The 11,935-nt window shown below is 37.4% G+C and overlaps 2 protein-coding genes and 1 pseudogene across 3 annotated transcripts; all 3 read left to right on the top strand.

Moving 5' to 3' along the window:
* Positions 1–600: 600 nt before the first annotated feature.
* LOC126609770 (uncharacterized) lies at positions 601–1,979 on the top strand. 2 transcript variants are annotated; one of them, XM_050277702.1, is made up of 5 exons: positions 601–847; positions 1,130–1,207; positions 1,378–1,487; positions 1,616–1,747; positions 1,850–1,979. In XM_050277702.1, exons 1-4 carry the CDS (start codon positions 715–717, stop codon positions 1,697–1,699), a joined length of 405 nt encoding a protein of 134 aa, XP_050133659.1. In that variant the 5' UTR covers positions 601–714; the 3' UTR covers positions 1,700–1,747; positions 1,850–1,979. The 2 variants fall into 2 exon arrangements, with proteins under 2 accessions (XP_050133659.1, XP_050133658.1); XM_050277701.1 differs by having other exon boundaries at positions 1,616–1,979.
* Positions 1,980–3,543: 1,564 nt separating this feature from the next.
* LOC126611828 (cycloartenol synthase-like) lies at positions 3,544–4,724 on the top strand (the record flags this gene model as incomplete). The annotated part of the gene is made up of 2 exons (XM_050280172.1): positions 3,544–3,762; positions 4,318–4,724. Coding segments are annotated over 2 exons (273 nt in total), but the record flags the coding sequence as incomplete, so codon positions are not given.
* Positions 4,725–4,896: 172 nt separating this feature from the next.
* On the top strand, positions 4,897–10,095 carry LOC126609768 (cycloartenol synthase-like; annotated as a pseudogene).
* Positions 10,096–11,935: the final 1,840 nt, after the last annotated feature.

The raw sequence follows: 11,935 nt of genomic DNA, 5'->3' as shown, positions 1-11,935 counted from the left end.
CAATCACACTCTCATTTTCAATAAACGAATATAAAAATAATTAACAAAAGATATCCAATTTAACAAAGAACATGGCAAAATATAAAAAACGTTTACAAGATACACACAATTAGTAAATAATAGCAAAATGTTCAATTTTTTTTGGAATATTTTAATTGGATTATCCAAATTAACAATGAACATGACAAAAAAAAAAGTTTACAAGATGTAGTTAATAGTTATCTATTAAACCAAACAATTATTTATTTTCGACGAAAAAAAAACAATTATTTATTTAATTTTTAAAAACTTATTCTACTTAAATAATTTTATTTATTTATTTATTAAACCAAACAATTATTATTTTATGTTTTAAAATAGTAACAAAATTTTGGGGAGAATTTAAAATTTTGGGAGGGAATTTTGGGGGGAATTTTGCCGGCATTTTTTGTACTGTTGGTTTTAACCGACAGGAATGAAAATTTTCGGTTAGTTTATATTTTTAAAAAAACTTTCTGTCGGTTTTAACCGACAGTAATGAATTTTTTTTTATTCCCACATCCTCGGTCCCTCTGTTTAGATTTTCGAAGTGGGATTAACCCACTCTCGATCCCTCTGGTTTCCTCATTCTGGAAACATTATCTCTCTTTGTAAACTCTCTCCCTCTCTTGAACTCGCTCATTCTCTCTCTCTCTCTCTGTCACCGAGAACCACCATCACCATCTCCACTTCTCTATGCACGAAACCAAGCCACCACCACCATTTTCTACATCCTCATGCTTTGGGTATTTTGCTGGTACCCTTGCATGTGTGATCAGTGACGAAGAGTTCAAGCTCGAGAGCTCCGAGTTCCCATTACGAGACTCAGGTGAGGCTTATGAACTCAAACCTACAAATTTACAATCTTTACTTGTTTTCGTGGTGATTGGTGACTAAATTTTAGTTGGGGTTCGAAGGTTTAACCCATGCGTCTCTCTCTGTATGCTTTCCAAATTCCAACGAGGAAATCCGACCAAATACGAACGAGTTTGTAACTGATGGTGCACAGACTCACCTGAGACCGATTCTATGTAACTAAACACTTCTTTGCATGTGTGTTTTAATTGGAAAACCTGGTGAAACTTACATGCTCTTTGTCCTTCGTTTTCAGAATCAGGCAAGGGAAAACAGACGAACTTCAACGAGTTCGAGACGCATTCTCCCCTCATTTCCACTTCTCTTTACTTAAGTAAGTTTCTGAGGTTTTAGTTGTGCTATGGGGTTGCAAAATAAATTAAAATTTGGGGCTAACTCAACCTCTCCGTCCTCCGCTTCACACTCGGTAACTCTCTCGTTCTCTTTCTCTCTCTTTCTCTGGACTGAGATTTCGATTGTGATGGATTGATGGGTTTTGGGTAGGAATACCTGGGCTGGACGAATCCTATCTACCCAGATGGATTGGATATGGGTTTGGTTCGCTTTTGATTATGAGCCATTTTGTTGGTTCCACTGCAACCCCAGCACAGCTTGTAAGAGAATGAAACGTTTTTTCTTGTGTTGTATTTGTTTCGGTTTGTGTTGGATTTTATGTTAATTTTTGTGGGTTTGTGTGTTGCTTCTTCTTCTTTTTCCCCCTTTTGGTTCCCCCCTCTTGCAGGAAATGATAATGAAGGATACACATAAAATAAAATGTAGGGGAGGGAGGGAGAGGGTGGTGGCAATGGCGGCTGGGAAGGACTGACGAAGGATACTGCTAGGAGAAGAGTAAAAGACGTGAATGTTTGAAAAGGTCGAAAAATTGGGCTGCTTGGGAAGTTATGGGGGGGTATAAAAATTGCTTCATTTCTTCTGATATTTTCTCTCTCTCGCTCTCTTCAAAATCCCACAACAGGTTTCCAAGATCGAGCTCCGGCGAGGTTTCGAATGGTGAATGCAGGGGATATGGAAAATGCAGAAATATTTTTTTTTATTATTAACATATTGTCTGTCGGTTTTATCCGACAAGAATGATTTTTTTTTATTTTAAAATAAATTCTCTGTCGGTTTTAATCGACATAATTACTGGCGGTTTTAGGGTTTGCTATCGGTTTTATCCGACAATAATTGTTTTATTTATTATAAATACATATCCTGTCGGTTATAACCAACAGGATTTCTGTCGGTTTTAGAGTATTTTCTGTCGGAAAATTTATTTCCTGACGCAAGCAATTCTGTCGCTTATTATATCCGTCACTGCATCCATTTTCTGTCGGATTTTGCTTAAAATCCGACAGTACTATACGTTTTTTGTCGTTTTTTAAACCGCCAGTTATAGATAATTTTTTAGTAGTGATGGAGATCAAGCTGTCCTTTATTTTCCCTTCATGCATGCTCCTAAGATCCCATTGCCAGCATGCGGGTGCCTTTTGGAGATCAAATTTTTGCTTTTAAATTAATTATTATTTCCCTAGAGTTTGTTTAGCTCTTGATATAAATATATGAAAAAAAAAAAATCAGAGAATTGATTGTATCAAAATAAATGCATTTATAAATTTTGTGTTCTCCTGGCGGATATATCATTTGCTTAAACTTAAAAAAAAAAAGAAAAAAAAAGCCATATCTCGAGAAAAAATAATCCAATCTTTATCTTTGGATTGTGTTCCTTGAGGTGCAAGGAAGCTCATATCTAAAATAATGTCTTGATAATATAGAGTTGTGATTGGTGGTGGCCCTAGGATAGAAATAAAATGGTTATGTGGTGAGCAAGAACAATACTGGCAGTGATGTAGTGAATAGTGGCTAAGATTTGTGTCTATATCATTATCCAGTTATACTGGTAGCTGTTTGAAATTAGATATGAATATTTTAATGCAAATTATGCATAAAGAACCAATTTTCAATTCAACTCACCAAACCTTAGTCTAAAATAGTATTTGTTTGTTTATACAACAATGGGGAGACGTATTCTTTTGAGGATATGAAGAAATATCTCACGTAAAAAATTTAGCACGTTTTACCAGGGTTTATATAAGAAGTTAAACCATTTCTTATATTCTATTTAGTTTATTTTTACGATGAAAATCAACTTCATTCAATTCTCACATCAAAAGTTTATTAGGTTTTGCCAAGATTTATAAGGATTTGAACAACTTCTCCTATTTCTGCTTAGTTTATTGTGAAAACTTAACCTCATTCAATTTTCAACTTAAGTATAATAAAACGTGTACACTGTTATATCAAACAAGTATTTAACTATTTATTAGAAGAATAATGATTTTTTTCGTAAATACACAATGATTGATGTGCTCACATGGCCAACAAAAGGGAAGAAAGAAATCTCAAAAATTGATGCGTTCACAACTTCATGTGGATTTAGGTATCGTTTGGTAAGTTAGTCATTCCATCTTTTGGTTCCGTTCCATCCGGCGCGTACCAAATGCAGAACGAAACAACCGTCTCGTCTGTACTGCACGTACCAAACATAACACATAACTTCTGTTCCATCTTGTCCTGTTCCGTCCTGTCCGTCTGCGTACCAAACGATACCTTAGCTACGTATTCAAAGTATATACAATCTCATTGGCAGAGAGAGAGAGAACAAAGTAAAAAGTGTGGAAGCTGAAGGTAGGGGCAGAGACAGTGGGAGGAGAAGGTGGCGGTCAACGGCTGAAGAGTGTGAACAACCACTTGGTCCGCCAGGTGTGGGAGTTCCATCCAGAGACTGGAACCCCAGAAGAGCTTCAGCAAATTGAAGATGCCCGCAAGGCTTTCTGGAACCACCGTTTCGAAAGGCGGCAGAGCTCGGACCTCCTCATGAGAATTCAGGTTCTTTCATCTGGGTTTTTCTTCATTTTTCAATTCATCGACACTTTTTCTCAAGAAATTGAATACTACATATGGGTGATAAAGGTTAATTATTTACTGAAATTTGAGTGCAAACTTTTCAAATTATGGTTGCGGTGCTCTGGATCATTGAATTATGTATATAATCAGTTAGAACTGTGCTCAATTTGACAATGCTGTTGAACAATGCGGTCAGGTTTTTCACACAGTATTGTAGGAACTAGGATTTCATTTGTAGTATTAGGCATTGTAAGTCTGAATGATGTTTTTCTTTCCGGTGATCTGTGTTTGAGATACCTTGTTCTCCAATTGAGCTCTTTGAGGTGTATTTGTATAAAACTTAAAGTTGTCGGCGTGTTTGATCCATTCTTAAGAGTTAGTGTCCTCAAATATGCCTAATTTGTTAAACCCTTTCCAATATGAGCAAGGAATTTTAGTGGTTTCGGGCCAAATCATATGAGTTTTGAAGTTAACATGTTTTGTAACACTACTTCCCATTTTTTATGTATGTGTTTTGTTCTTATTTCTGAAATGTAGTTTGCAAAGGAGAATCCATGTGCCACTAATCTTCCACAACTCAAAGTCTTTTGATAGCAAGCGCGGTTGGTTCACTCGCAAATCCATTTAAAGATCAAGAAGAGAAGACTGAAGAGGCAGTGACAACCACATTATAAAGGGCTGTCAGTTTCTATTCAACAATCCAAGCGCATGACCGTCTTTGGGCTGGGGATTATGGGGTCCCATATTTCTGCTTCCTGGTTTGGTAAGGGAGAAAAGTAGTAATCACTGTGTAATCCAGAAGATGAAAATAGGAAAATCTGTATGTCATGGTTAAATATGAGAAATAAGTTTGACATTCCTAAAGATGGCTGCATATTCATTTCGGAACTTCATAGCCTTTCTTCTTAGTGAAAAATGAATTAACCAAGACTTTTTTTTCTTTATTGTTTGGTCCATTCGGTAGTTGTTGGGTGACTAAGTATTACTTACCAATTGCAACAGATCATTACACTTTCAATTACTGGATCTCTAAATGTTGTGTTATCGAAAGAGCATCAACGCGAGATGTGCAGATATCTCTATAATCATTAGGTAAGAATGGTTTTCATGAAATTTGTTGATGCACAAAATTAGTGGGGACTTTGGTACAACAGAAAGTGTTAAGTTTGTGACCTTCGCTAGATTGCTCCGGTCACTAGTGTGGATAAGTATGTAAATGGATAGAGACAGGGAAGCAAACACAAGATATACGTGGTTCACCCAGATTGGCTACGTCCACGGAGTAGAGGAGTTCTCATTAATTGTGAGGGTTTTACACAAGTACATAGGTTCAAGCTCTCCTTTAGTGAGTACTAGTGAATGATTTAGTACAAATGACATTAGGAAATATTGTGGGAGAATGATCTCCTTTTATAGAAGAAAGTTTATAGCTTTGTTCTGACATTGACATGTGTCGTGTTGTGATTGGCTTTTGATGTTGACACATGTCGCGCTATGATTGGCTTCTGATGTCGACATGTGTCGTGCTGTGATTGGCCTCCTGGTTGGAGAGAAACTCTTCTGGGTACTTGATGGTATAACGTTGACCGATGCTCAGTAGTTTTGGGATTGGTCAAGTATGGTACAAACAAAATTAATGCCCTTTAAGAAAGCTTCCATTTCCGTATAGGAAAATGAAGAAATTCACTGATGAATTGTTTTTTGCAGAATGAAGATGGGGGATGGGGTCTGCATATTGAGGGGCCAAGTACCATGTTTGGCACTGCACTTAATTATGTCACTTTGAGGTTGCTTGGTGAAGGTGCTGATGATGGACAAGGGGCAATCGAACTAGCACGCAAGTGGATATTAGACCATGGTGGCGTGACTGCAATTACTTCATGGGGGAAAATGTGGCTTTCAATATGAACTCAGTGTTTTTCTTGTTGGATTCTACCAAGGGTGTAGTCCTTTGAAAATATTAGCTGACGCTTTGGTGGTTATAGGTACTTGGGGCATATGAATGGTCTGGGAATAATCCACTTCCGCCTGAAGTGTGGCTATGTCCTTACTCTCTTCCATTTCATCCAGGTCTCTGTTCATAATCGTTACGTTTGACATTGATGCTATATGTTCATTCTAGGCAGGATAGAAGAAATTCAAGCCTCATTTCATAAAATTATCTCGATCAAATAAATAACATAGGTCCCATTAACATTATTATATTCATACACTTGTTCATGTTGTTAACTGCCTAACTGCTACTCTTTACGGTTTATGAATTTTCAAATTTTCCACATACAGGAAGAATGTGGTGTCATTGCCGAATGGTGTATTTGCCCATTTCATATTTGTATGGGAAGAGGTTTGTTGGACCTATCACACCCACAATCCGGTCATTGGGGAAGGAGCTTTATACAGTCCCCTATCATGAAGTTGATTGGCATAATGCTCGCAATCTATGTGCAAGGGTTGGTAAGAAACATCTGCCGCTTTGAATATACTCTGCTTTTTCCAGCTCCCCTGGATAAAGCTCCCGTCGTGCTTGTGAGTTTAATTATACATTTTTACTTTTCATAGGGCTATTCACAGGTGAAATACATGATAGCTATTTGTGAAAGTACATTTTTGATTTAGGGATTTAGTCCGATGGATGTTTAATTGTTAGATTGCTTTCCTATAACTCTTCAAATACAATATAGCACAATTTCTCTGCATCTGTTTTACTGGAGTTTAGTTGTACAGGTAATTATTGATGACAATTCATTTTGCACATGTTTTTAATTCTTACCTGGATGTTTTATACAACTTCTAGGAAGATCTATACTATCTGCACCCAATGGTACAAGATATCTTGTGGGGGTCTCTTCACTATGTTTATGAACCTATTTTCACACGTTGGCCAGCAAAAGAATTGAGGAAGAGTTCTTTGAAGACTGTAATGCAGCATATACATTATGAAGATGAAAATACTCGGTACTTATGCATAGGGCCTGTTAACAAGGTATGCATTCAGAATAAATTTTATGCATATGATCATCTGCCAATAGATATACATTTATCGACAAGGTTGCCATTGGAATTGCTGAATTGACATGTTTCTTTGGTTTACAGATTCATTCAGTACGTAGTTGTGTGCTTCTTGTTTGCCTATTTCTTAAATGATGTAGGTGTTAAATATGCTTTGTTGTTGGGCGGAGGATCCAAACTCAGAGGCATCCAAGTTGCATCTCCCGAGAATCCCTGATTATTTATGGATCGCTGAAGATGGCATGAAGATGCAGGTCAGTTATAGCATTAAATTGTCTTGAACTGATTTTAAGATTCTTCCCATCTTTTCCCGACTCCCTCTTTCTTACCTGAAGCCATCTCAATTTGGTCTGGTATCGGTAGAGTTTGTTACAAACTTACAACTTTGCTGACATGCTGCTAATTGTTTTTTCTATCTAATGTTTTTTTTTTCCTTTTACTGCAGGGCTACAATGGAAGTCAAGCATGGGATACTTCTTTTGCCATTCAAGCGATCATATCAACTAACCTTGTTGAAGAGTATGGACCAACTTAAAGAAAAGTGCATCAGTATATCAAAGATTCCCAGGTTTTCGTGAGCCGAAAATTTTACTGTATCATTTAACAATATTGCTCATTATCCTTGCTTGACTAGTACTTTTGCTTTGAAGGTTTTAGAAGATTGTCCTGGAGATCGGAACTTTTGGTATCGTCACATTTCAAAAGGTGCTTGGCCATTCTCAATAGCCGATCATGGATGGCCTATCTCTGACTGCACAGCAGAAGGGCTGTAGGTAGCTTGAACACTCAGCATTTCACATACAGACATTTATTACAAATTAAAATTTATTTCTTTGTCCAGGCTGCCTTATTACTATCGAAACTTCCAGCAGAAACAGTTGGGGAATCATTAGATATAAAGCGCTTTTATGATGATGTAAATGTTACCCTTTCCTTACAGTTAAATCACTGGCTATACGGGAGTTGAATCTTACCGGACATAATGTGTCAACCTGTATTCTCTTTATAATATATATTTCAAAAGAACCCTCCTTGTCAATATGTCACAATTCTTATCAGCAGCTCGAGTCTTAATTTGTTGACAGAATATTTACATATTCTTGCATTTTGGTTTTATGAGTATTAACTATTCCCCTAATCTTTGGATTCTTGAAGTACTGCAGAATGACGATGGTGGTTTTGCGACTTATGAACTAACTAGATCATACCAGTGGTTGGAGGTAAGTATCATTTATATGCTGCCTAGCCTGCTCAGGTTTTTTACCATCGTCTATATGAATCCATAATGCATATGCTCAACTCTATCCTATTTTCAGATAATCAACCCTGCCGAAACTTTTGGTGACATTGTTATTGATTATCCGTAAGATTTCTGTACACTTTATTTTATATTTATCATAATGCCTGAAGTCATCTTAACTGGAACGGGGATGCAGATATGTTGAATGCACCTCAGCGGCAATTCAAGCACTTGCATTGTTCAAAAAATTATGTCCTGGGCATAGGAGTGAAGAAATAGAAAACTGTATTGCTCGTGCTGCAAAGTTCATTGAAACGATACAAGCAACGGATGGATCTTGGTTTGTTTCCGAATTCAATGCAATCCCGCTAGCAGTGGTCTTTGGCATCCACGACTTGCACAATTGAGAACTCATGCATGCATACACATTTATTGCATAATGCTCTCTTGTCAGACAGTCAGACATGTAAATCACGGTCAAGCTTAAAACACTGCATATTCGAACATCATTCCATCTTGCCAACAATCTTTATCAACAGTCGAACAACATAACATGTTAGACTGTTTGGTAGGACAGAATCTCCCACCTCTTTCTCCCTCTTTAATGTCTGACAATTTAGAAACATAGTGATCTTGAAAGTAGTCGCACCAATTTACACGGAGATTTATGATAGGTATGGTTCCTGGGGAGCATGCTTCACCTATGCTGGATGGTTTGGAATAAAGGGGTTGGTTGCTGCGGGAAGGACATACCGCTCTAGCATTTGTAAAGCATGTGACTTTTTGTTATCCAAAGAGCTTCCTTCAGGTGGATGGGGAGAAAGCTATCTATCATGTCAAAACAAGGTTTAATGATTCCTCAAATTTGAAATATACTTTCTCTGTCTTTCATACCCACGGAGCTTGCTTCATTCCTTCAGTCAATTGCTGGTTTTCACTCCCATACTCATTTGACAAAATGTATGATCTATGTTACACTTGCATCACTCTAATGCCGACTGTTTATATGTCAGGTGTACACAAATCTCAAGGACAATAGGCCACATATAGTTCATACTGAATGGGCTATGTTGGCCCTCATTGGTGCCGGGCAGGTACATTTGGACATCAAATTCATCTCTCCTCCTTCCCATGCGATTTATCAAATTTATCCTTCAAGTTCTTCATCCACTTATCGAACTGGCTGCTGGCTGCTGCATAATGAATCAATGCTTCTGGCTGCTGCGTTTTGAATATGCTTCTGGCAGCTGCATAATGAATCAATGATTTGCAGCTAAACATAGTTTTTGGAACCTTTTACGAATAACTGTATGAACTTCGACATGTTGCTTACTTTAATACCTGTATTTTCTTCTCATGCTCGTCTCTTTGAAAGGCTAAGAGAGACCCAACTCCGTTGCATCGGGCAGCTAGGGTACCAATCAATTCTCAAATGGAAAATGGAGATTTCCCTCAAAAGGTAATCTAGCAACTTTTTCCTCAATTTTTCACATAAAGTTCTTTGTACCTTCTTGACCGTGCAATCTACAATTACCAGTTAACATGGTTTTTCTGTCGCCATAGAAATCCATTGTGTTTGGTTTGATTATAGACATGTTAACTGCAATTTTCAACACATCTAGCCAATGTAGAAGAAAACTGTACAGAGAGAAATGCAGGTGTAAAGACCTTTAAAAAAGAAAAAGATATATCGTGAATCCTTGATAGCCCCCTGTGAATTCGAAACTGCATAGGTAATATTCAACCTATTTGTAACTAGCACTACCAGTAATGTTTTCATTCCCCATACAGGAGATCACTGGTGTCTTCAACAAGAACTGTATGATCAGCTATTCAGCCTACCGAAACATTTTTCCCGTTTGGGCCCTCGGAGAATATCGTTGCCAGGTGTTGGACGCCCTCTGAATGATGTCTGTTTATTGTTCAACGCTTAGTCCTCCGGATAATGAACTGATGTTTATAAACCTGTATGAGAGCTCCTTCAACTCAGCTCAAAACCATGTAATTCTATTGCTAACATACTTCATAATCTTTATGTTTATTAATTCAAAATTGTCTTAGATCTATTCAGAGATAAAAGAAGACTTGAATTTCGTTATCCATCAGTTGTAATCCTGTCGCGTTCGATCATGATTTTCTGTAACGAGAAAGTGTAATAATTCTTCAGAGTTGAATTTCTGTGCAACCTACTTCGTTGTTGTCTGCCACACTTTTGGTGGAAAGAAGAATTAAGTTTGTCGGTCACCGTTCCCGGTCTAAAAAAGGGTGAGATCAATGAACAGGAAAGAGAATAAATAGTAACAGAAGGAGAAAATTTAGCTCAGTAGGGATAAACGCAAAGCTTTTCTTATTCTTTAATTAATCGTATATACATCGATGTAAACATCCGTGCATGAAGCAACACCGTTGACGATGGAAATGACCAAAAGACATGAAAAGTAGTAAATGTACATTTCAACCGGCGATTCGTTTAGGATTTGGAAGGCAACAGAACCCTCCGGTGGTATTCTGCAAGAGCCCAGAGCGGGTAGATATTTCGATAATTTGGATAATGTAGGATGCAGTTCGTGCTGAGGACTCCAGTGATTTCATGCAGTATAATTTAGTGATTGATTACAAATTTATTTTTATTCCAACATGGAATGTGTAATATGCATTTGATCTTTTTCCTCATGAGTCTTGCAATGCAAGTTAGGTCTGCACGATGAAGAGGTTCGGGATCTCTTTCTGCCTGTCCAGCATGAATCAGACCCATCATAGCCCACGCAGTGTGCACTAAATTTGATCGGTTTCGTTCAAGAGGAACGTATTCCTGTACCACCCACCACCGAGACAGATTCTAAGAATTTCGTTAACTTGACAACGTTTTAATAAGGCACCTCTCTTGGGCTGATCCTGTACCACCCACCACCGAGACAGATTCTAAGAATTTCGTTAACTTGACAACGTTTTAATAAGGCACCTCTCTTGGGCTGATCATACGCTGATGTGAGCGTTAATCGCAGCTTGATTACTTCAAGCGTCGACTTTGTAACCTTTTTCCCCGAGACTTTGTGCTTTGTCCCGCATTGGCACGTTGGGTTTACCATTGTCAGGTTTTGGTGAGTTTATGTTTTCTTACATGCATCCCTAATTTAGATTTGCATGTGTATTGCCTATACTGATCGAAGACTTCAACAATCATCCATGAAAACTTGATGAGCCTACTTCTTAAGCTTTACGCACTCAAGGGAGAGTGTAGTAGCAACAATTTTTCTCTCTTGTGCATCACCCACATGCGAATGGGTTGCACATCAGCTTGTGAAAAACGCACTACAAGAACATTATCAATGAACCATTCAATCAGTACAAAGACACTAGAAGTGCACTAGAAAAACCTGAACAAAGGACTTGGTGCCATTTAAAAATTATTTCAAATGTATTGCATCTAATCATTTTAAGGAAAACTAATGAAAAGGGCTTGAAAACTTTGAGTTTTAATGATAAGGACAAAATAAAGGGTAAAGTGAATAGTACCAGGATTGACTTTTTAGTGTAAAAATGTGGTTTTTCGTTAAAGTGAACAGTACCGGGTGCTTTTCGTTAAAGTTCCCATCATTTTAAGCCCCTCCATGTTCTTTTTGTAGTACATTCTTAACAACTGTGGCCTAAATTCCCTGGAACGCAACTTGAGCAACATCTCTCACAATATATTCGCCCTGTAATACTGTAATTGTAGTCATCTACTAAGAAAATAAAGAATTAAAATATATCCGGCACAAGTAAATTTTTTATTTTTTATTTTTTATATTTTCAGTTTGAACAAGAAGTATAATTTCATTGATTCCAAACAGCTAAATTTTACTTCCTCATCTGATAGTATAATACATAATTTTAACAATTGGCTTTTGTGCTTAATATTTTATG

This window comes from Malus sylvestris, chromosome 17, assembly GCF_916048215.2.
Source record: "Malus sylvestris chromosome 17, drMalSylv7.2, whole genome shotgun sequence".
Lineage (NCBI taxonomy): Eukaryota > Viridiplantae > Streptophyta > Magnoliopsida > Rosales > Rosaceae > Malus > Malus sylvestris.
This window is presented reverse-complemented; position numbering and strand designations above follow the sequence as displayed.